We start from the raw sequence: 25,363 nt of genomic DNA on the forward strand, positions 1-25,363 counted from the left end.
CTATTATTCATGTTACAGATGAGCACCGGGAGGCTAAGTGAGGTGCCCAAGGTCACACAGGATGTCTGTGGCAGAGCAGGGAATTGAACCAAGGTCTCCTAAATCTTAGGCTAGTGCTCTAGCCACTGGACCATCCGTCCTTGTCTATGTAGCAGAGTAGAAGACCGCCCAGTAGAAGACTCCACCAGCACGTCCCAGGCTTATTGTTGCCACGCAGATTACCATAACCCCATTAACATGATTAACATGACAAAAGCACAGTGGTGGCCTGTGTTTTTTATAAAGGTTTTTCAATGCCTAAAGCAAAGCAGTTCTCTTTGTGTCTCCCTGTTACCGGTTGTTACTTCCCCTGCGTCAGGAAGCTCTGTAATGCTTGCTGATGACTGCTAATCCCCACCCGCCCGAGAGATGAGCCAGCTCTCCTGATGTGCGTGTGCCCTGGAATTTATGAATTAAGGAGGCGGTATAATTGGGCTGTCATTCTGAATGAAAAAGTGGGTCTATTTCCATGCTTGTAGTGGGAAAACAAGTTGCTGACGTTCCTCCCAAGTTCTGCAGAAACGGCACAGGAAGGGAATAATGAGTGCAATAAACCAACTGAAGAGACTCCTCTCATTTCACATGCACACACTCACGCACGCCCAGGAACACGCTCGTGCTCACGGGCACTCTCCGCAGGCTGTGCTGTAGCTGGCACAGAACCAAGCTCTCACGTCTCTTTAATGCAAGGCCATCCCAAATGCCTCTTTTTGCTATGAATAGAGTTGAGTTTTTGATTAACAGATGCCTCCCCATCCCCCTCGTAAGTGGAATCAGGACAGTTTGGTTTTGTTTTTAAACAGTGTGGTGTAATTAGTCCGAGACACCTGTTTTCAGTTGATTTCCCTACAGAGGTAGCAAAGGGGCTGGAGAGGGGAAGGGAGCCGGGAGGGCTAAGAAGCAGCTGTGATGCCAGGTGAAATGAATGGCCCCAGAGCTGCCTTTTCATTGGTGCAGCTGGAACATCTGGAGTGATTAAAAGCACAGAGGATTCCCTTGTTTTATTTTGTGGGCATTGGGTGGAGTCTGGGCCGCCGTAAGGACGGAGAGCAATAAGATTCTGGCTCTTGCAGCTGGAAGGCTGGTTCCTTTAAAGACAGACCTGCCAGGACAATGGTGGCATCATGATAAAGTCAGAGTTCAAAGGACGCTGTCGGTTTTAAACTCCTGGGCCAGATCCCTTGGCTTCCCCAAGCTGCTTTGCAGAGGAGCAGATGGAGGGCTGGGGAGGAGGGCAGAATGGGTCAAAGGTAGCTTTAAGCCATCTTTGCAATCTCTGCTGATATGAGAGCAGGCTTCCTGTCCCTCTTCTGCCTGGCTCCCTATGCTCCAAGGGGCTGTCCTGGCAGCTGGGGAATCAGCCAGCTGCATCAGCTTTGCGGCCACGCCCCCTTCACTGAGGCCTGGGAGAGAAATTGGAATGGGAGCCATAAGATTTCCTTGCACACTGCCTGGTCTTGGTGGCCTTTCTGCCTGCTTTGCCTTGCAGTGTGACCCAAACTGGCTGCAGTGTGGCACTATGCACCAGGTGCCTCCCCCAGCTGCAGGGGTGGTGCCCCTTCTCTGGCTGGGCTGCCTCCACGCACCAGTCTCAGGAAAGAAGTTGGCACTTTGCACCAACCCTGTGTTCATTACCGTTCCGTTTAAAGAAACGCCCTTGCTCCAAAAAGCTCTCAAGGGACCTTTGGTCCGGCGACCTCAACACGGTAGCAGTGTCCATCCCCAGGTTAGTTTGCAATGAAGGGGGATTTAACCTATGGAGATCAACAGGCTCCGCTTAGTTAGAGCCTTAGTGCTCATTGAGCCCCCAGGCTTTACCAAGGGCACAGGGGTTCCAGGCCTGTGCAAGCCAGGTCACCAGTGAAGCACCGCTGGGGAGCTTGGCTCGTTTTCTAGTGGAAAGTTGGTCTGAAGTCAAAGTGACTCTGGGAAAGCAAAACAAGATTATCCTCTTCCCCTGGAGGAGTTGGAGGACTAATGCACAGTAGCTGTGGGGACCAGTGTCTCGTAACAGGCAGCTCTGCAACCTGGCTTTTCCAGAGCTGCTGGGTACCCACAGATTGAAGTTAAGGGAGCTGCAGGTACTTAGCACCTTTCAAAACCAGGCCGTCGTCCTGGAAAGAAAAGGCTTTTCTTGTTTGTCTCGTTTTCTCCCCCGGACACTGATTTTATGAATCCTCTGCAAATGCTCAGATTAGTTATGAATGTGGCGAACGTATCTGCTGACAGATAAATCCACTCCTCCCTTTTCTTTGCAGGTGGTTCTGTAGCTAGGTGTGCAATCAGTTACCGATACTGACCGTGGCCTTCCCTCTCCTTAAGAAAGTTCAGTACATCTGGCCTTTTAGGATTCAGTGCAAGAGAAAATATTTGAGAGGTGCGGGGGAAAAAAGAGAGAGCAGAAAAGTTCCTATCTGTAATACTTTGAGAACATTTGGTCCATCTGAGCCATTGACTTTTAAAGAACACGAGAGAGAGAGAGAAAACAAAAGATATTAGCCAGATCTTCCTTGAGCAAACAGGAGAGCAGTTGTACCAAGCCCTAATGTCTCAATGCATTTTCCCTCCCTCCTTGGGAGGTCTTAGAGATAATTAAATACATTTGTACGCAAAACCTGTGCAGCAAAAAAAAAAAAAAAAAAAGGGGCAGCAACAGTGTCTCCTTGGTAGTTCCAAAAATGGCAATGACGGCTCTCGCTGGGCTTGGCTGGCAGGAGGGGTTTTGATGAAGCAAAGTCTTTAGCAGCCCAGGAGCTTTTCTTTCCTGAAATCCAAAGCACCAGTGAGCTGCTTTGTCCAGCTGCTCCTCCCCAGCTTAATTCATGTGCCACTTCTTTTTCATACGTGTTAAATCTCTTTCACTTCTCCCACTAGCCTTCCCTTTCACGCCAAGGAAGGATAATCTCCTTGCAGTTATTCCTGGCCATGGTACCACGGATCTTGACCTCTCTCTCTTTTCCCCCCCCCCCCACCCAAAAAAAATGGCTGGGATTTTCTTTCTTTGCAAATATTTTCTAAGCCGGCCCCAAAATGCTTATCGGCAGTGCAACGCTGACACCTGCTGGCAAAGGTGGAGCCGGTGGTGGCCTGTAGCTTTGCAGCACCATCGGGGAACCCAAGACTTGGCCTATTTGCCAAATCTGCCAGGTAGGTTTATCATGTTAAAGAACAATTCCCCCAACTGAATTTTATCTGCTGTATCTCAGCCTCTTTTTCTTAGAATAATTTTTAGAAATAGATTTCCTGAGTTGGAAACTCTGTTTCTTTCTGTTTAAGTTGCCATGTATGTAGACTAATCACTGGTGATTTCTGCCCAGGAACTAGCACGTGCCTGGATTAAACATGGACATTTAAATGATATCTACCTCTGAATAAGGGCAACCAGGCCGAAGACTGGCCAGATTCATAGAAGACTGGAAAAGCCAGACACAGTCAAAGCTATTTCAGCTCACACCTCATGCAACTTGATCAAACAGGAGGGATCTATGCTTGCTGCCATATGTACTACAGATGAAGTATTGTTATTACCATACCATTGTCGTTGGGGAAGAGAAAGAGGTGCTGCCTTCATTTAGAAACTGATTGGCCTTAGGAGGAGAGGGAAGCTTACGCTGTCTCTAATGACAGGGCTTTGCGTTGCCTTGAAGTCACTGCAATGGGATTTTCATTTTAGAAGAAGAGAGAAGTTGCAGGCTAGCAGAGGGTTGGCGTGTCACCGTCAAGACTCATCCTGATTTTCTGATTGTAAAGGTCACAGTCCCTGCCTGTTTTTTTGTGGCAGACCTTTAAGATCCGTCTTTGTTCATGTCTGAGTACCTTGACCTATTTTGCTTTGCCGTTTCCCACAAATTCCAAGGGAAGCGGTTGCTGGCTAAACCGACTGAGGTCATCTTTGTAATCTCAGCGAGCACAGAGGGGAAGTAACCCCTAGTCCGTACGCTGTAATTGGTGGGCCTGCACCTTTGATAATTGTACAATATTACACCCATGGAGAGTAGAGAGACTGTAATTCTTCACTGTATTTCAGCTATAATTAGATTTGCAGGCGTGGTGGTTTTGCTTTTAAGGAGCTACTTTTAATGAGCCTCCACTTACTGGAAACGTTCATTTCTTGATTTGCCATCAAATCTTCTGTCTTAAACCAACTGGAACAGATTTGACCACTTGGGAAACTTTTTTGTGGGCTGCCAGAATACCTATCAAAGTTTCTAGAGGTTTTACCCAAATCCTTTCCCTGATAGAAATTGGGGTTTTGTTTTGTTGTTGATAATCTGGGGCTCTTGTTTCGAATTCCTGGAGTTTGTAGTTTGGGGGCCTGTAAAGGGCATCTTTTCTATTATGAGAATAATGCATGCATTTTGTTCCTCGAACCAAACCCTGGAGCTAACACTTGTAGACACTGGGAAAGTTCTGATCTGGATTGGACCTTTGCTGCTTGGACCCAGCTCTGTTTGGAAGCGGTTCTAGTTGAACAAAGAACTAGGAGTGCACTGTAAACCCAGGGGAAAGGAGTTCATCAAGACACAGGTTGCTGATTAGCTCCCAGGTGGAGTTGAACACGTTGGTCCTAACCTGTTAAGCTCTAAGCGCCTTACCTCGTTGTGTTGGGGAATCGCTTCTCTCTCCATGGACGTTGCCAGAGTTGGGATCAGTGGAGACACTTGAGCCAGTGGTCCCCTGGTTTAAAAAGGAGGGGACCGGCAGTGGGGCATATTCCCAAAAGGGAATATTGAACCCACGCTTTGTCCTTCAGATGCCTCGGTTATTGGATCTTGAGATCAAACTGCAAGGCATAATATATCTTTCCTCTGGCTTTGGGGCAGCGGAGTGGGTCAGAGGATAGGGATAGTTGGGGGTTGCTGTTTTTATTGTATTGATGGTGCTTTATATTTGGTCAGGATTGAAAGATCAGGTGTGAAATTAGGTGGATGGACAGGACACAATTAAGGGTGCTAGGGTTTGATGGCAAGCCCTTTGAAGTCGGTGGAGAAGCCCTTTCCTGCAGAGCTTCCCAGAAAATTACCATGCCTGATTCCTGATAGTTGCCCCTCGCGCTTCTGCATGACCCATATTGCTATTTTTTTTTTAGCTAAATTAACATCCTCAAAGCCTCTTCCAGATTCACTTCTGAGTCTTTGCACAACGCACTCTTTTTTTAGGTTTCCAAGTATGAAAACCGTCCTGTTGGTTCAGGAGCAGCATTTCCAATGAGTCATTTGCAAATTAATCTAAATTGCACAAATTTTCACAATTTCACTCTCCCGTTTTGCCGCACCCTGCACATAACATGAGTAACAAGTTCTCCTTCAGGGTCTCCTGGTTATTCCTTCTCTCATCTGTGCGCTTCCTCCAGCCGGTTGAAAAGATTTTGGCATTTCTCTTAACTTCGTACTGGTTCCGAGGACAATAATGACGCAGGATGAGATTGTAGATACAGTATGTTGTCTGGCAGGCTGCAGTTCCTTGGGATGTTGGGAATATTTTAAAGTTTGCTTTTAAAAGTTAAACAGTTACAATCACGAATGCTTCTCAGGCCATGGCGGATGTACTGTACAGCATCATGCACTGACTAACGTTCGTGAAACACACTTGAGCGTGCACATCTGTTACTATGGGGAGACAGAGGCTTTGCCTATGCTGAGACTTCAGAATTGCCCCAGTGTGAACCCATAGCATAGATACCATTTGCACCCAGGCATGCAGACTGCATTGCACTGGTGTGAAGGGATTTGCATTGCTCCAGTAGCACCAGCGGCTGAAATGTCAGTCCAGAGAGGGCTCAAGTTGTATGTTTAGAAATCTGAGGCTCCTCTAGGATCAGTGTGATTCAGTGTCTCTGATGACAATAGATGAGACGCTATTGGAGCAGGAGGAAATCTCTTGCATTGTGTTGTGTAGCCTGCCTAGGTGCCTTCCTACCTCCCGTCTCTTCACGGTGCAGCATTTCAGCCCTCGTTTTGTATCCGTTGGATTTTATGCTGTGCCAGAGTTAATTTTCCTCTAGCGCTCTCCGAGGTGCATCCGCTCCACAGCAGGGCTGCCCAAAGGCCAAGTGCCACCTGTGGAATCCTGGCCACTCTCTGTCTGTCTCTGCAGGACGTGATCAAGGGCAGGTTTTTACGCTGCTGAGCTCAAACAAGCAGCTGCTTCACTTCATCTTCATCACATCTAAGTGACTATCAGGGTTATCCTCATTTTGCTGTTGGTAAAAGCTGTGGACGTGTCTGGAAACTTGGGTGTGGCTTTTGGGCTCCTGCTGGTTGCCCCGATGGCCCTCAGCAGGTGGAGTTTAGGTACCTCACCTGTACCTTACCTGTACAGCCAGGGTAAGGCTGTGACTCAGAACTAAGGGAACCGCCACACGACCCTTTTCTATGTAGGCCCACCGAGGAAGAGATGTCCGTTCAGCTGCAATCTGTCTCCCAGGGCAGGGGAGTCTGAACTGGACGCTGGCCCCTTGCTCAGCGCTGGCTAGTTTGCAGCTATTGAGGTGTTGAGTTTTTACCAGATTCTGATAAACTTCCTTCGTTTTATTTACCATGGAAAAGGGGATTTGCAAATGACCTTCCTGAGACAGGCCGTTGGTCTGTAGATGCCCTGAAGAGAATGGCTTGTGCTGATGCCCTTAGCAGCAGCTTCTGGGTCAGTCTGATGTTCCTAGAATTGTATGAGGTGCCGATATTCCAGTAAGTGTGTGGGGCCGTTTGACCATGAAAAGCAGCCCTCTAATGATGATTGACACCCTGCCTCTGGGCTCCTTAGTAACTTTTGGCTGAGGGGTGAAAACATACAGTAGTGAGATTTGTCTCTGGCCTACCTGCCTGCTTCCCGCCTGCATCGGTGCCCTGTCTAATGATGTTGCCCTTCATTCATGGGACGTACTCCCCATTGAGATCCCTACAGCTCCCATCTCCTGATTGGCTGAACCCCCCCCCCCCCCTTACATCCTGCCTCTGCTGGGGTGCCTGCGGCTCACTCCCGTTTGGCACTGGGCAGGAGAGCTGCGACTTCTGCCTTTCTGCTGAACTCGGTTCATCCCGGTGTTACCTTGTCCTCCCCACCCTGTTTGTCCGTTTCATCTGCCTGCAGTGTCCTGTGAGCTCTCTTTGACTCTTTGTCTTTGAGACTTGGCTGTCCGGTGCCTAGCACAAGGGAGCCCTCATGCTTGACTGAGGTTCTGAGGCACTGTTGTAAATAGAAAAAGAATAATAAGATGTAGCCACAGAAGGCATCTCGTTCACGTGAAGAACTAGGAACTCCGTAGTGGGATATTAAACCAAAAGAGTGCAATAACCCCTCAACTCCCCGCCCCCCCCCCCTTTAAACACGAGAGTGGCACACAGTGCAGCTCCAAATTAAGACATAAACAAGGAACTTTGCTGCTCTGAGAAATGTTTTTCCTCCATGGAATTTTCATTCAGCTATTTTTTATGCATCGCATCTGTCGTCGAGATCCACAGGCCAGATCTAAGAGGGACACTTTACCCAGTTTGTGGCCAGAAAACACCCTGGCTGAGGCAACAGGAAATGTTAAAGGGTTATTCTCCCCTCCCCTCTGTTAGCTGCTTTGTCTTGCTGATGTCTCACGGGAAATGGTTCATGGTTACATTTTCTATATCTGTCACAGTGCTGGAGAGAGAGAGAGTGTCTCACATGGCCAGAGTGTTTCCTTTTTTGAACCACTCACTCTTTTTCCCCCCCCCCCCCTTCTTTTCAACCTTTCACAGCAACAGTTGGAGGAGGAAGCAGCCAAACCACCGGAGCCTGAGAAACCGATGTCACCCCCGCCTATTGAGTCCAAGCATCGCAGCTTAGTGCAGATAATCTATGATGAGAACAGGGTAAGTCACTTACCGACCAGCGCTTGCTGAACTGACTGAGGTATTAACCTGGCAGTTGTGCTGTGCATATGCACTCCCTACTCAACTAGTTTTGCCTGTATTATCATCAGGAAATGACTGCTTGTAACAATTGACTGGGGCCAGGCCAGTGGGGGGGATCTGGATTTCAGCCAGCAGCACACGCAAGTGGCCTACCTGCCATGTGATTTCTTGTGGAAATTGCGAGAGATGACGGTTGGTGGATGTTGACAGCCAGAGCAAAGGGTGTTAATTATGTAGTGTGGCTCTATGTGGCATGTTCTATTGCTGGAAGGGGTGAGGGTTTAATGGGGATAAGCTTGGGATTTGAAATACCGACAATGATGCCCTGGAACCTGACGCCATCAACCAACAGGAACCACTCAGCGTAACATCCTCCTGGGGTAAATTGGGTTCTTGAATTACTGTATGCTGACCTGTAGGATGATCCCTTAGAAACTCCCCTCCCATGGCTGGATGTGCTGGGGGGTGTGTATGCTATCTTGGCTGCCCCCCTGCCCCCCAATGATGGTCGCCTTTCTGCGTAGCTTGTAAGCACAGTATTGAGTCTGACATGTTCAAACTTGGGTGCCCCAGACATCCAAATCCCATATTTAGGCACTTATATGGAAGTGGCCTGCTTCCCAGAGGGGCCTAGCGCCTGCAGCTCCCATTGGTCTCATGTTTGAAAATGTTGGCCCATGCCATCTGCAGAGCACTTTCGTATCACCGGGGTTATCTGAGAGGTTATCGCCAGCATTCTGCACCTGTCTGGTGTGCGGGGTTCCCTGTGAGCTCAGTGCTGCTCCGGTAGGGCAGTGTTTGGTTGCGACCCCCGGTGGGGAATGTGAGACCTTTAACATTTAAACACAATCAAGCAAAGAAAACCTCCCCTCTTTGCCCACACCCTTACCCTTCAAGGTCAAGGACTCTCTTTCAGCCTCTCAAAACACATACAGAATATTATCTCGGCTTATTGTTGTCGTAATTCTTGTGTGTTTTTACTCTTCTGCGGTAAATGTGAGGGTATTGCGGACATTTTTGACTTTGAATAAGGGGTCTTCAGCCTGGAAACGTTGAGAAAAACCTTGCATTAGTGCAAAGAGTTTGCTCTTTATTTGCTTTCTGAAGAACCGCGGTGCAGGGCAGGGCCTGTGGCTTTAGCTGTGCCAAGTTCCCAATCCCTTGCACTTGGGGAATCCAGTGCTAACCGTGAGTGTGATTATGCAAAACAGACTTAGAGAGCCTAAGGGCGAAGGGGGGATTTAAAGGACCATGTGATCTGTGTTGAACACTTTAAACGGGGCAAGGCGAATGGAAGGGAGATTGTAGAATTTTAACGCGGCAGCAAACTTTAATAAAAGGGCGTGTTGGAATTGCTGACAGTGTGTAACTCTCCTGGACTGCTAATTCATTAAACACGGCCACTGCCTGCAATTGGGGTCGAAGGAGAAATGAATCTGGCTGGGTGCTTTGCATTGACATTAGAAAATTGGGCCCTTTTGTAGATAATCAAGCACATTCATTCTAGGTGTTGGGTTTAATGGATGATTGTGCATAAAAGGAAAGTGACTAGCTGCTAATTGTTTTGAATTGTGAGGCCTTTGAATTCACTGTGAGCTGCAGAACTCCAGGTGCCTGACTTTTAAAGATTACATGCCCTGGGCGCTACTCAGAGGTAAAGCAATTACTTTGGCGAGGTAATTCTTTATAACTCATAAACACCTAGATATGTATGATGCTGTGTGGAACTGTATAAAGAGAGAGGCCAAGAGTTTAAAAAATGTGCATGCCTACCTTGAGACGACCTAAAGGGACCTGGGTTTCAGGGGGCAGGCGCGTAAGCACTTCCTGAAAACTCTTGACCCTCTTTAAGTCCTCTCCAGTTGTGCACTCAACATAACTAGTCACTTTGGAGAAACTTGGCCAAAATCCCCACCCGAATTGCTTAGGCTTTAGGTTAAGACGACAACACCAGGGAGTGGGAAGACCAAGATGAGGACCACAGGATCATGCAGTCACTTAGGGGAGTAAGCTTTTTCTCACCAATGTTGGGGAAGATGTAGCTTGTTGGGTGGGGTTTTGAGCACATTGGGTTGGATTGGTTTGGGGGCAGGGTGGATTGGTTTGTTGTCTTTGTTTCACAGTCTGATGGTTAGCTGGATAACTGAAACCTTATACTGATGATCCGAGAAGGGACTGGAGAGAAGACAGAGTGCTGTCATGGCCTGACGGCTCAGGAAGGCCGTTCCAATCCTAGGGATCACTCTTTCAGTGTACTTGCTGGGTGCACAGTGGAAGGTATAAATGCAGTGCTTGGATTTTTGCAGCAGGAGGGCAGGCAGAGCTGGACTGTTCCTGGAACAGTGTCATCTGTTGGAAGTGCCATGACCCCATGATTCAAACAGCACTGAGTGACAATACTGCCTGTCCAGCTTGCTTGGGGTTGCTGGGGTCACTGAACTGTCCAGTGGCTGGTGCTGAAAAGAATGTGAAGAACAATGTGAGTTTAAATGTGCCCTTGAGAGCAAATGGTAACAATGAACTGGAAGCAGCTGAGCATGACGGCTTGGCTTCAGTTCTTAATTTGTGGTTTCACTTTGTCTGTGTTCTGCAGTTCATGCCCCAATACGCGAATATTCATTCCTGCCCAAAACCTGGCTTTGGTTTTGCTATGAACCTTCGTAATGGCACGTGCTTGTTCAAAACAGGTGTGGATCAAACGGAGGTCAATTCCGACTCCAGATGAGTAAATAACACACTTCTTCCACATGTAGCTCTGTTAATAGCCACGGGATGGCTGGGATGTGCTTCTCTTTTGGGGGATCCCATGTAGAATAATGTGAGGACACATTTTAATGGTAAAAAATGTAAATAAACAATCAACCTTTTTTTTTAAAATAGAAGGCCTGGCAGGCTGCCAGCCTAGCGCTGTGAACTGAGATCACTCGTCAGCTGCTGGGGAGTGCAGTAGTGCAGCCTCTAGAGGAGGGAACAGAACATGTGTGGGATTCTACGTGCGCATACATATGAATCAAATCAGACTTGCAATTGGCGCTCTAGTAACACACAGGACAAGGGTTTGGGTTGTGTTTATTCAGCGCCCCTCTTCCGCTGCAGCTGCTCTGAATAGGGATCTCCCAGATCCTCCTTCAGGCAGCTACCAGGAGATTCAGCCTCTCCCCCCACTTCCCAGGGCTGCCTTTCTCGGGTGTGCATTTAACTCCCTTAGGGGCTCAGTACCAGGGAGAGGTTGACAAACCGAAGGTAACTCAGTGAAGAGCAAAATAAATGTGTGTGACAGACCCAGACCAGTTGGGTGCAGGAGTCTGGTAGAAGGCAAATATACTGGCCACTGGATGAATAGTTTTCTGTTCCCTGAGTGACCAGAGCAGGGGCTGCCATAGAGCAATCAGGAACCAGCTAGAACCAATTAAGACAGGCAGCTAATTAAGACACCTGGAGCCAATTAAGAGTTTACTAGAATAAATTATGGCAGGCAGGCTAATCAGGACACCTGGATTAAAAAGGACTTCCCATCAGTTAGTGGGGGGCACGCAAGGAGCAGGGAGTGAGAAGGCATGCTGCTGGAGGACTGAGGAGTACAAGCATTATCAGGCTTCAGGAAGAAGGTCCTGCGGTGAGGATAAAGAAGGTGCTGGGGGGAGGCCATGGGGAAGTAGCCCAGGGAATTGTAGCTGTCACGCAGCTGATACAGGAGATGTTGTAGACAGCTGCTATCCACAGGGCCCTGGGCTGGAACCTGGTGTAGAGGGTGGGCCCGGGTTCTCCCCATCCCCCCAACTCCCTATCTGACACAGGAGGAGTTGACCTGGTCTGTGAGACACACCAGAAGGGAAGGTCTCATTTGGAAAGGGATCTGGCCGGTCCCCAACCCACTAGGTGGGACAACAGAGACTGTGGAGATTGTCCTCTGTTTCCCCATGCTGGCCAGTGATGAGGTTAGCTGAGTGAACGGCAGGTTTGAGCCTCTAGCAAAAGCGGCCAAACTGCGGGCTGCCGTGAACCACTGAGGTTAGCGTAGGAAAGCGCAGGACCCATCAAGACAGAGGAGGAACATTGTCACATTTGTAAGAGCTGGAGGCATTTGGATACTGCGGTGATGGATACGGTCTCAGAATCTGAATGAAGCAGATAGAAGAAGTCTAGACTGCGTGTTTAATTTGTTACACAAGTTCTTGATAATGAAAGGATTTACACACTGGTCCACACAGTGTTGAGATCTCTTATTGGCCACTGATTATTAGGGTCTGCGTAGAGCTGTGTTAGTGGAGCGTGACTGGTCGGTTTCTGGCAGTGAAAGGTGTTCCCACCACATACTTTGTAGCGGTGGGCTCATAGAAGGAGGTCACAGAGTCAAACGTAGCCCCATGAAGCTGAGTTTCAAAAACAGTCCTGAACATGAATGCCATCAGGTTGATGTAAAAAGCAACAAAGAGTCCCGATACATTAGGTTGATGGTTAGGAAGGAAATCACTGTTGATGCATGTAGCCCAATCACACCTCCCAGCTGAGATGTAGAGAGGCTACCAGTCAATTGCTGCGGAAAGCAGGGTTGCCGGGGAGCCAAGCATCTGTATTTTGATTCACGGAGGGGTGGAGGGTGGAGCGAAATGGTGTAATAGTGTCAGTAGAAAGATATCCAGTCCCAAGGGCGATCCAGCCAGCCGAGAGAGGCTGTTCCAGGGTGGGAGGGAAAGTTTGAATCTGTATTTGGGGTGATAATGCGTCCCTGGATCATCCGTTTGAATTCAGAAGGAGGAAAACCAGGCACTTGTTTAAATGCTAAAGCAAGGGGTTAGTGCTCCACCCCAAACTGGAGTGTCTGCTTGCCCAAGTGTGTGGGTCCCCCCTACTTACAGGTTGTGCCAGGCGAGAGAGGAGAACACACTGCTAGAGATTCTAGGCAATCAAGTTAGCCAGCTATTGTGTGACCTACTTTCTTTTTGGCTATAGCTGTGGTTCTTCAGGGGTGAGTGGATTCTAATTTTAGCCTTGTGGTTCATGGGGGAGTTGTATTTCTTCCCACCAGCGCATTGGGTAAGTGGCGCAGAGGAACCCCATTGTGTATGGGGGCATAGAATATCGGCTGGACTTGTCTGCATCAAAGCTTTCCTCAGAATCCAGGCTCTCCTTTGACATTCACCTTCACACTATTGTGCGTCTCTTCCTCCCTGTGACCTACTTTACAAGTGTGATTTGAAAGATCTCTCTGCATAAGAGAGATTTATGATCTTTGACAAATTTGACCTGGGATCCCTTTCTTACTATATGCAATGTGCTGGACAAAATCGTATTCCGGAAACTTATGGCTGTGAAGATGGGATTAAAGAAGAAGGTAGAAAAGCACAGGATTTTGTTCAGAGAGAACTGGCTGCATTTGCTTTTTGGATGAGATTTTCAAAGGCATAAGTGGCAGTGAAGCGTACGGACACCATTGACATTCATCTCGTGGCCATTTGTGCCTTTGAAAATCTCCACCTGTGTATATTGATCCAAGACGCTTTGTCATTCCATCCTCAGTGGGCGTTGGAAATTGCGCCTGCAGATTTTGCACCTGCCCCCTTTTGCGTACAAGCCCAAGACATGGCATAGCTGTGCTGTGACCACCCAGACTGTGCATACAGATGTGGGCCTTGTGCCCACACACAAGGGTGTCCCGTGGCCAGGTGCAGTTTTAGGGCATGTCTGTGCAGCAAACCAGGGTGTGACTCTCAGCTTGCTACACAGGAACAGCTTACCGTGCTCCAGGGCTTTCAGCACCCTGCAGTGAACATTCATATACAGCAGGCTGAGGGCTGTGGATTCACACCCTGGTTTGCTCTGCAGCAACCTGCCATGTAGAGAAGGCTCTAAATAGAAGCACGTTTGAGATGTGGCCCAGCATTTTTGCTGCTACCTGAGGACCAAAGCACGAATGCACCAAGGGTGAAATTTTCAGAGTTACCCAAGTCCCATTTTCAAAAGTGACGGAGGCACGTGGGAGCCTGAGTCACATACAAGTACTTTTTGAAAATGTTACTCCGGGTCTATTTGCAAACTGTCCTTGGAACCCTCCTCTTGATTTGACATTTGCTGCTTGATGCTCTGTGGGATTCTGCTAAGGACACGCAGGGCCATGGCAATCACAGCCACCTAAGGTATGTTCATTTCACACAGTAGTATTCCCTGCTCCTTGGGCTCACCGCCAGGAGACCAGGCCTGAGTTAACCAATAGAATCTGCTTCTCTAGCCGTTGTCAAGTGCTGCCAGAGGTTGGCGCACGGCCGGTAATTATGTAAGAGGAAAATGGGTGAACACTTGAATTTAACTGTGCATGTGACCTTCAGTCTCCCCTGTGGGAGAGAAGGATGAATACAGCTTGGGCTGACACCTCTGAGGTGGTAGGAATCTCCTTAGAGTTTGTAATTAGTCTTCCTGGGCTGCATTATTGTCTCAAGGCAGCCTCCCCTGTCATTTTCACATTAAATCCCCATAACCAGGGCACATGCATTGGGTGTATTGTTGTTAATGTTTTTATTCCACAAGGCTGTTCTGTGGAGATTTCCCCCTCCCCTCCCCCCCTCCCCGCTTATATATTTTTCTGACATTGCTGACAATTTGCCTTGACATTTCTGGCGCTGAGTAACTCTGGTTTTAAGCAAATATTCCAGGTCTCCTGTTCAGAGCGGGGTGTTTTTTTTTCCCCATGATTTACTTTTTGAATAGAACTCATCACACTTTTGGTTTTGTTCATATCTCATTTGTCAGAGTGCCCGGGCGGATGCTCTCCGGCTCCAGTCAGCAATCCCTCCCATGCTGCCTCTGCCCGGACAGGGGAATGCACCGTTTGTGGCCGTTAACTCTGCTCTCTGAATTCCCCATCACTGTACACGAACACAGAGTCACTTACAGCCCGTTGTCAGTGCATGCCCATGTGTATGTTTCCATGATTTCCAGCATGTCTCTCTCTGTTCATGGAGGGAAATCACTGGCTCAGAGGAACTGCTCGTGGGAAAGGGGAACCTCTAACTGGTAGGACACTGGGTTGGAATGTAGCCCAGGGTGGTGGTAACGTATCATGTGAAATAAGTGTGGTGGGTCTCTGTCCTGTTCCCATATTCCAGTCTATGGCATGCTGTCCAGCGTGGCAATTTTCAGACTGCCTATTACTGACAGGAGAGGCTCAGGATTTGGATAGCTCAGTCTCCACAGCCCCTCCCTTCAAGCAAGATCTCACGCCTTTCAAAAAAACATACGTTCTAGTTCAATTGCAAGATATGAGCTTCATGCAGAAATTGCTGGGGGCAATTCCCTGGCCTGTGCTATGTGGCTTGATGGTCCCGTCTGGCCTAAAGTTCTTTGAAGCTGTGAATCCTCTAATCCTTCAAAGGCCATATCTGCATTGGAGAGAGAGAGAGAGAGAGGTTTCAAAATAGTTTCCAAACCTGGCTAATATCTATAAATTGGTTTTGGATGCAGTTTGGTGGAGCAGGCCCTTAGTGGAACACTGGCTTTCTGCCGGGTGAAGCAGTGACTGGCTGTGTGGACATTTTAAATGACCCTCTCTAGAGATGAGTAGGGCAGCTCAAACCTTGCTGAGAACTGCTGCTCCAGGCGGCCTGAAGGCTCTGGAAAGCATCCACCTTCGGAAGGACTTCGCTGCAACAGGAGAGCTAGAATTTACATCTCAATAGCCCCAAGACACCAACCAGGTCAGGGCCCCATTGTGCTAGGTCCTACCCCCGCTCTGTAACGCTCACTCCCATGTTCTCCTCCCCCATTACTGCCTCCTTCCCACCTCCATGTTCTCCCCCCCCCCCATTACTGCCTCCTTCCCACCCCCATTTCCCCCCCTCCCCTTTCTTCCTGAAATCCTCTGTAGAGCTGCTTGTGTGTGTAAGGAGGGAGCTACATTTACAGCACATCTCTGGGCAGCCATATACCTGCATCTCCTTCAGCTATTTCTTCCCTCTCTTGGGGCTCGGCTATTTTACCCCATGGTTGGTTCATATCTGGGGCGGAAAAGCTGCTGACTGAACTGGGGCTCTCGTTAACGCCAGGCACCTTTCTCCACTTAGCTCAGTGCACTGTGAGGCTCAAACTCTGGCTTTCCTGGCGTCGCAGGGCTATAACTGAGATTCAGCCCAGAGACTTGATGGCTTTTATCTCTTTCCTCTGAGACAGCCAGTCTCTGATCTGAGTGTCAGAGCTGTCCTTTGAAACACGGGCACATCCGCTTTCCTTTCAAGTGTTGAGCTCATCACTTCTCTCTTTTGGAGAGGAAAAGTTAATGTCAAGATGCTCACTGCCGCTTTTTATGTTCAGCGCCACTGCTGTGGGACCGTGATTAACCACCGTGTCACTCGGGTTTGGATGTAAATCCCTTCGTTCTCCATCGCAGGTGCGGGTGCTGATGGGTTGTGGCACTGCTTGCCCTTTCAGGCTTTGCTGTCAGGCTTTTGAAAAACGGAGTTGGATGCAGAGCAGCCAGTGGAAGCCGGCAACAATGTCTATTTGGCTCTTGGGATTGTGTCTGTGGAAATCAATAAGATTAAATTTTAATTTGTTTTCTGTCTCAGTGCTTGTTCCTTCAGAAGGGCACTGCTATGTATTTATAGATACAACAGTGTGGTGGAAAATTGAAATTCAAAGGATTTTTTTATACTTTTTTTTTTTTTAAATCCTACTGCTCTTATGTCTGTATGGAATGTATTTCCCTGTCTATCCATTTGCCCTCATAAAGCATGTTCAGCATTGCTGGTTCTTCCAGAAATAAATGAATAAATAAACAAAAGATTTTAATGTTCCCAAGTAGAATCTAGCCTCTTGTTATCTATTTAGTTTCTCTGTTGCAACAGGCTTAATCCTCTTGCCCTTTAAAGACATGGGGTGTGATTTTGATCCCATAGTGGTTTTACACCAGTGTAACTGTGACTTCAGTGGACTTATTCCTGATTTATACTGGCCACTATAAATCAGGGCTACAGTGTCAATGTGAAAACCCTGTGTTAAATAAATCTGTATCAGTAGAACACCTTTTGAATAGGGCTGTCGATTAATCGCAGTTAACTCATGCGATTAACGCAAAGTTAATCGTGTTTAAAAAAATTAATCGCTATTAATTGCAGTTTTAATCACACTGTTAAACAATAGAATACCAATTAAATATTTTGGATGTTTTTCTACATTTTCATATACATTGTATTCTGTGTTGTAATTGAAATCAAAGTGTATATTATTTTTTATTACAAATATTTGCACTGTAAAATAAACAAAAGAAATAGTATTTTTCAATTCACCTCATACAAGTACTGTAATGCAATCTCTTTGTCATGAAAGTGCAACTTGCAAATGTAAATTTTTGTTGTTGTTACATAACTGCACTCAAAAACAAAACCATGTAAAACAGAGCCTGCAAGTCCACTCAGTCCTACTTCTTCTTCAGCCAATTGCTAAGACAAACAAGTTTGTTTACATTTACAGGAGATTATGCTGCACTCTTCTTACTTACAGTGTCACCTGAAAGTGAGAACAGGCATTTGCATGGCACTTTTGTAGCCGGCATTCCAAGGTATTTGTTTGTCAGATATGCTAAATATTCATATGTCCCTTCTCTGGAACGGTGACATCTTCCATGCTGTTGACACTCGTTTAAAAAAAATGTGTTCGTTAAATTTGTGACTGAACTCCTTAGGGGAGAATTGTATGTCTCCTGCTCTGTTTTACCTGCATTCTGGCACATATTTCATGTTATACCAGTCTCGGATGATGACCCAGCACATGTTGTTCATTTTAAGAACACTTTCACTGCAGATTTGACAAAACACAAAGAAGGCACCAATGTGAGATTTCTAAATCTAGCTACAGCACTCAACCCAAGGTTTAAGAATCTGAAGTGCCTTCCAAAATCTGAGAGGGACGAGGTCTGGAGCATGCTTTCATAAGTCTTAAAAGAGCAACATTCTGATGCGGGATCTACAGAACTCGAATCACCAAAAAAGAAAATCAACCTTCTGCTGGAGGCATCTGACTCAGATGATGAAAATGGACATGCGTTGGACCACACTGCTTTGGATTGTTATCAAGCAGAACCCGTCATCAGCATGGACGCAGGTCCTCTGGAATGGTGGTTGAAGCATGAAGGGACATGTGAATCTCTGTGGTTTGAGCTTTGGCCTACTAAACTCAGGGTTGTGAGTTCAATCCTTGAGGGGGGCCATTTAGGGATCTGGGGGGAAAAAAAAAAATCTGTCAGGGACAGTACTTGATCCTGCTGTGAAGGCGGGGACTAGACTCAATGACCTTGAAAGGTCCCTTCCAGTTCTATGAGATAGGTATATCTCCATATAATAAAGATCCTTTTATTGTTTAACAGCGTGATTAATTGCAATTAATTTTTTTAATCACTTGACAGCCCTACTTTTGAACATTAAAGCTGAAAGAATTTTAAAAATCTAATTTACTTAACATCATTTATTGATGTATTTATTTTATTTTTTGAGCTCTGCTTATTTGGACAACTAAACAAAAAAAGACTGATTGGTTTCACTTTTGTTTCTGGTCACTTTCACTCTCAGGTTCTGATGTGCTAGACAATTAAGCCAGGTTTGCCTTTCAGATGTTACAGTGGGACAGTTTAAACAGGAAAAAAAATCTTTTTATTGACATTTAAAAATATGCGGTAAGCATCGCTTTAGCATTACAGATGTGTTGCAAACAGACAAAATTCAATCATCTGAAGTTCCCAGCACCTTGGAACCCTTTTGTTTTCCATCAGAGATTTAAAGCAAAATAGACTTTTGCCCTCTGTCTATTTATTATCTTCCTCAGGGATCAGAAGTTCCATGTAAGTGTGGGATTTTCTCTGTCCACTGAGAGTCATCCAGACCAAGTGATGCTGTATCCTAGGCTTTCAGAGGGGCTGGAAATAACTGCAGTAAGTGCGGTAACACCCAGAAAGCTCTGAGGAGAGGAGCATAAGCCGTACTATACGGTGCTTCTGACAAATAGATGCTTTCCTATAATTGTGCTGATGACTAGACTTTATTATCACTTTCAAAGCCCTCCTTAGCCTTTTAGTTTTTCATGTTAAAGTGCCTTCTGAATGGGAGATAACTTTGAAGTCTGCTGGCTAGGATATTTATATGTAATTCCACACCCCCACCAAAGGTCTGCACCTCTGTCACTTGGTGTGATGGAGTATGACACACTCAGCCGCAGAAACCCACTTAAAATGACTAGCAAAAGCAAGTACTCGGAGACGAGAGAGGAACAGAAATGAGTCGGTCAGTCACGCTCTGCACAGGAAATGTTGGGAGGATTATTAATACACATCTCCAATATGACCCATTTCCCCAGTTTTCTTATTATGCTTGATGAGTCATTTGCAAACCGAGTTGGTTGTCTGCAGCACAGCCCACTGCAGATACTACCTGCTAGGTAGAATTTCAGTAACATTCTTTCAAACTTTCCAATTGTGCTTTTGTCGCTAGAATAGCAGCGCAGAATTCACGGTGCCTGCGATGCCTAGTTCAGGGAGTTCCCATAGGGAATGGTGGACACGCTCTTGAAAAGTTTTATTCTCGGATCTTCAACTGTGGGACCAATTGATGGCCGTGTGAATTCCACGCATTGCACATCCCTCTGTTTCACGAGAGCGCTTGCATCACTGAGGTGACAGGAAAAATAACCCTCTTGCTGTATCAATGCGATAGGGATTTCTTGATTCATGGAAGGGAGTTACGTCTCTTCTCTAACTCCACCCCGGCGACTGAGATCAGACAGAAGGCTCTAACAGACCCTGGATTCGACTTTTGAGGACATTGGACCAATACTGAGGCCTGGTCAAATTGACTCAGTTACGTCACTCAGTGGTATGAAAAATCCACACCCCTGAATGACGTAGTTAAGCTGACCTAAGTTCTCACGTAGGCAGTGCTAGGTTGACGAACGAATTCTTCCAGCTAAGAGTCCTATGGCACCTTTATAGACAGACGTATTGGAGCATGAGCTTGCATCCGACAAAGTGGGTATTCACCCATGAAAGCTCATGCTCCAATACATGTGTTAGTCCTGTGGCACCTTATAGACTCTTAGTCTGGATCTGTAAAAGCAGCAAACACGGCTACCCCTCTGATACTCTTCCAGCGAGTGCCTCTTGGGGAGGTGGATTACCTACACCGATGGGAGAGCCCTTCCTGTCATCTACACTGAAACACTGCAGTGTTTCGAGTGTAGACAAGCCCCTGAGCTAGAGAGAAGATTACGACCTGCTGAATTGGCACAACACCATCCTGCAGAACCCCAGGTTTTCCTGGGAGGTTTCCAATTCAAGTTTGGGCCATGCCAAACCCTGCTTAGCTTGTAAGCTGTGCCAAAATGCCATGGTGGTCTGACTCCAGATGAAATGCACCTGGAGTTGGGAGAAAATAAAAGGCTCTCTTGGTGTCTAGAAATTAAAACCTTCCAGATGGGGGCCAGTATTGATAAGCGGCAGTCCCGTCCCAGCTATCTTTTAATCTTAATGCAAAAGACCGCACATGCAAGAGAGATCTTTACATTTGACATAATGAAACTGATTATTTCTGTCTTTTGCAGGATATAGGAGTTTGATTCTTATCTGAGGTTTACACCAATCTGATTGCATTGCCTTCAGTGGAGTTACTTCTTATTTGCACCATTGTAACTGAGATCAGAATCTTTCCTGCTGCTTTAATATACAAGTCTTTGCTACCTAGCGTGTGGTGGTGAATTCATGATCTAAATGGCCAGGCCAGAACGTAGTCACGCAGTGAACGTTTCCAGCACTGCTCTGGGTATTCTCCTGCCACTTTAAGAGATTTGTTTGTCTCAGTGCAGGACATGCCTGATCCTGAATGAGAATGCTTACATTCTTAGGCATGGCCTGGCTTTGAGTGCTGCATTTGCTGTCTATGAAATGCTATAAATAACCCTGAGAGCATGGTTCAGCGCTGGCGGCTGTGAGTGTATATGGAACGATGGTTGGAAAAATTCCAGGAAAACTCCCCCTTCTAATTCCAGAATCCACTTTCTCAAAGTAACTTCATGTTTCCTCATCTTTGGATGTTTTTGTCCCCCCCCCCCCCCCCCAACCCCAACCCCAACCCAAACTCACTAACCCCTCTGATACATTGGGAGGTTTGGGAGTCAGAGGATGCTGTGCTGGATTGTGATCCCTACAAGACGCTCTCGTTGCCTGTAAATTGCTCTAATGGACCCTTTTTTCTCCTCTCCCATGCCAAGTTTCAGCAAAGGGAAAACCAGGTTTGTGTTCCTAGATTGAGGGTCCCACTGAAAACCTTTGCCATGAATATTTCTAGACCTGCATGGAGATTGTCATGGCCCTCACGGAGTTTCTTGTGTACGATGTCACCATTGTTTTCAGGAGCGGGTTTAAGGGGCATAATCCTGATATTGGCAGGGGTGCCCCATCCAGCAGAGAATCTGAGAAACAAAGGGTTAAATTGGGGCTCGCCAGCCCAGTGTCCAGCAGGGGACAATGGGGATGTAGGAGTCCTTGGAGGTATCAGGCATCAAGCCTCCAGGAGCCAGGGTTGTGCTCAGAGAGGATGTACAGGCCAGTGGGAATCGGGGGAGGGGATCGATCATCCTTCCCCCTTGGAAGATGCCAAATAGATGCGGGTGTTGATGCTGGTGCTGATGCAGCCAGAGCAAGGACTGTGACTGCGGCCAGCACCTTAGATGGGGTCTAAGGAGGATTTTTTTGTGCTCTGTCCCTGCTCCTCGCGCCCCCTAGGGTGAAGGAGAGTCTAGTCCATAGAGAGGGAAATCAAGGAGTCCATCCGGGATGTGAAGTCTGGGAAGGCAGAGTGGGGAAGCTAGGGGCAGAGTTTCAGAGGAGGCCCATCTTCTCGGACATAGCTGGAAATGTGAATGGATCTCGGTGCCGATCTGTGTTAATACACCCCAGCTTATTTGTGGTATGTCCGGCCCCAGGAGCAGCCCAAGACATGATGCCGTGTGGAATGGGACACAGCAGGGAGATGCAAAGCAAACAGTGAAGCATGCCTGGAGCTTCTCGGGCTCACGAGCATGGACGCCTTTGGCGATGCCAGTTCCCAGCACCGGGAGGTGAAAAGGAAACTGCTCGCTGCACCGGGCGTAACTCAGTGGGTTTTTAGCTCTCTGTTGTTTGTAACGCCCCGTTAGAGCCGTGACATGACAAGTCTGTCCCACCCCGAATGGGAAATAACCATGCTCACCCCCTGGTGACTGTGACATGGCAGAATTAGGCCTCTTTCTGGTATACTCCGGGAAGCAGCTGGTGATAAATTCTGCGCAGTCGTCGTGCTGGTTCAGCTGCACAAGGGAGAGCAGGCCGTGATCACCATGCATTGTAGAGCCCTGCTCTGCAGGAGGCATGTGTGCACCGGGGCACCAGGGGGTGGAGGGGGGCAGGGCAGGTAGATGTGCAGCTACTTGGCTCTGTTGACAAATGGGATCTATGCTACGTAGGGATTGATTGTCCTGTCACGTGGGCCAGAATCACCAGTGTCGTAACCGAAGGGGTCAAGAGGGATCCCCTAATGTGGATAAGGCATTAGACTGGCAGTCAGGAGAGCTGGATTCTATTTCCAGCTCTGCTACTGGGCAGCCTTGGGCGGGTCACTCCCCTGCTCTGTGCCTTTGTTTATCATACGACCCCTTATCTACCTAGACTGTAAACACGTTGGGGCAGGGACTGCCCCTCCCTGTGAGCCCTGGTCTCCGTTTGGGCCTCCCGGTGCTACCGTAAAACCCATAAATCATTTGCTCATCCCTGTATCTGGAGACCCCTAAACCCCCATGGGAAGAGTTAATGCTTTGCCTTGTACTATGTCCAGTCGCACCTCCCAATGTGTACTTCCTAAAAGCGGCCCAGAGGAGGCTTCTCCACAGCCCTAGCAAGCTTACCCTGGTGCTAAATCCGGAGTCACTCCACTCAAGTAGAATGGCTGTGGTGTAAATGGGAGCAGAATTTGGGCCCCACGGTGCTAGCTCCAGTGTGGCAAATGACTCCGTTCAGAGGCTGAGCCACTGATAGATGGTGTGTCAGGAATCTGTACTGAATCTGGAAAAGGGGCCATTAACTGCTTGCTGAGGAACAGTGGAGGGAGTATAAAACCAGTGGGATTGTCATTCATCACACTAAGAACAATGCCTAGATTGGCTTGTTAATGTCTTGGTGACCGCGCAGTTAAATAATACACATTCAGAACTCTGGGCTGGCTGATGGAGTGTGGGGATGGACGCGCTGTAGGGTTGATCATTATGGGCTCAATATGCTCCTGATGAAATCAATAGGGGAAAAAATCCCATTGACTTCCCGGGGAAGTAACGTTGAGCCCTCAGTGGAATCCTGATGCCCGTTAGGTGCCCATAGAAGGGCACAGAAGCAGTGGAACTGGCACCCTTTTGCCGCAAAGACCCTGCTAATGCGGAGGAGCTCTAAGCCTCCTTTGCCCACTGCCCCTTCGCCTGCCTTCCTGGACCAGGCTCTTTGTCCCTGAGCCTGCAGAACGGGAGCGTGTTCTCTTGATGCTGCTCGTCCTTCAGCAAAAGTCTTCTATTAGGACTGTGGGGAAACTTTGGCTAGCTAATATGTCATTAACATCTCTGCCACCCAGCTCTTGCCTCGGTCTGTGTGGCCTTTTAAATAGCTTGTTACAGTTGTATTACGATCTGATAAATGCAGCAAGGAGCGTCAGCAATTACATTGTGTGTCAAGTGTTAATCAGGCAGCTTTCGTGATCGAGGCATTGCTTTGTGTCTGTACAGCAAGATGCCGGGCCCAGAATACTTTCCCCAGCGCTGTTTCATTCTGGAGATGTGTATGTTTAATCAGTTAACGCAAGAGGAATGATGTCACTCTTTTCGATTCCCAACTCCGTTCTCCCTGCAGTGTTTTGCTTCCGGTCGTCTCATTCACTTGTCTAAATATGACAAGTGTGGCAGCCAAACACATTCAGCTTGATTCTGAGTTAATCTCATCATACACACAGGCCTTCAGCAACATCCGTCTATATAGGCTGCGTCTGATTGTGCCAGGACATCTTGCTTTTGTGCACCAGGATCTGTGATAATGGGCCTTCGCAGTGAAAGACTGCCTCTAGTTTTGTGGGCACGATCTTGTGCCCGCAATTAATTGCGCCTGTGGTTAATCGGCGTGACGTTTTGTACCAGGCGTGCGCCAGAGTCCGTGTCGGTAAGCCAATAGGTGGATGCCTAAGGAGAAATGAGTGCACACTTGTGCACCGCTCGCTAAATGCCTGCATTGCACAGCATGCTGTTTGGGATTTTTCAAAGCACTCAGAGTTGGCCTAACTCTGCTCCTATTGATAATCTCACCCACTGTTTTTAAGCATTCATACGTTTTTTAATACCGCTGCATCAATATTCTCCAAGATCCTAGTGTTTTGTAGATCTCCCAGAGACCTGAAAATTCTAGGCTCATTGGGGTTAAACTTCTAAATGTTTAATATTGACAAGTCCAGGAACAGGCTTAACTCATACAAATTAGTGAGGATGAATGCACAGCCATGGAAACACTTAGCATGCAGAACTAACACATAGTGACCTTTGTCAGACGGGTGCCCAAGCCTCGGAGTGTGCAGCTCACTAAGGGCTCCAGTTGGCTTTTGTTGACTGGTTTGTATTCGTTACAGAACTGAGGCTTGTTTAACTTCAACTTCCTCCCTTCTTTTTTAAAAAAAGAAAGAAAACCAGAAATTAAATGCAGTATTAAAAGCTGTCAGTTGGGGTGAACTGCTTTTAAGGTTGAATCCTTGCATGTAAACATTACATGACGGTCTTTTGAATTATGTCATCACCTAGACTTTCTCAGGCATTAGTATAATGGTTTAGTTTTTGGAACTTTGATACACGTGTATCTAAAATGTATGCAGATGTAAAATCATGTGAACCAGTCTGTTCCAATGTCTGTGTGTAATGGGCAGAGTTAAGGTTATTGTGTTCAACCATAGCTTGAAGTGCAGCCATTGCAGTGATGTATTTTTGCATGATATTGTTCTGCTACCGCACTGGTGAAGCAAGTTTATAACTTTATAATGAGATGCTACATTTAATTTCACAGGTAGGGATCTATACAACTGCAATCTATGGAGCTGTGATAGCGTTATATGAACAGTGCTGGCTACAGACTTAATGAATCTAGCAGGAAATCTACAGTACAAGCCATTGTTTCCGAACGGAAGGGATCTTGCACGGAAAAGTCCCTTTTTTGGCAGTTGTCCCTTTTTATGAGTAGGGATGAACGTTTTTCTTATCACGCAGGCCATATGTTACATCCCATTGATACAGTACTTTACAAACGGCAGCATTTGTGTTCATGGAGACGTTCCCTGGCTGTGGTCCGTAGCTCACTCGCTGATGGCCCCATGGGGCTGACTCCTCCTTGTTTCCAGTTGTGAAATGGCAATGAA

The 25,363-nt window shown here is 47.2% G+C and overlaps 1 protein-coding gene across 30 annotated transcripts in view; it reads left to right on the plus strand.

Moving 5' to 3' along the window:
* NCOR2 (nuclear receptor corepressor 2) overlaps window positions 1-25,363 on the plus strand; it is a 395,046-nt gene that overhangs the window by 187,864 nt on the left and 181,819 nt on the right. For all 30 annotated transcript variants that reach the window (XM_065568677.1, XM_065568676.1, XM_065568680.1 and 27 more), the window contains exon 6: window positions 7,767-7,880. In XM_065568677.1, the coding sequence (XP_065424749.1) occupies window positions 7,767-7,880 (114 nt within the window). The remainder of the gene's footprint in view (window positions 1-7,766; window positions 7,881-25,363) is intronic.

This window comes from Chrysemys picta, chromosome 15 (genome assembly GCF_011386835.1).
Source record: "Chrysemys picta bellii isolate R12L10 chromosome 15, ASM1138683v2, whole genome shotgun sequence".
In the NCBI taxonomy this organism is placed as follows: Eukaryota; Metazoa; Chordata; order Testudines; family Emydidae; genus Chrysemys; species Chrysemys picta.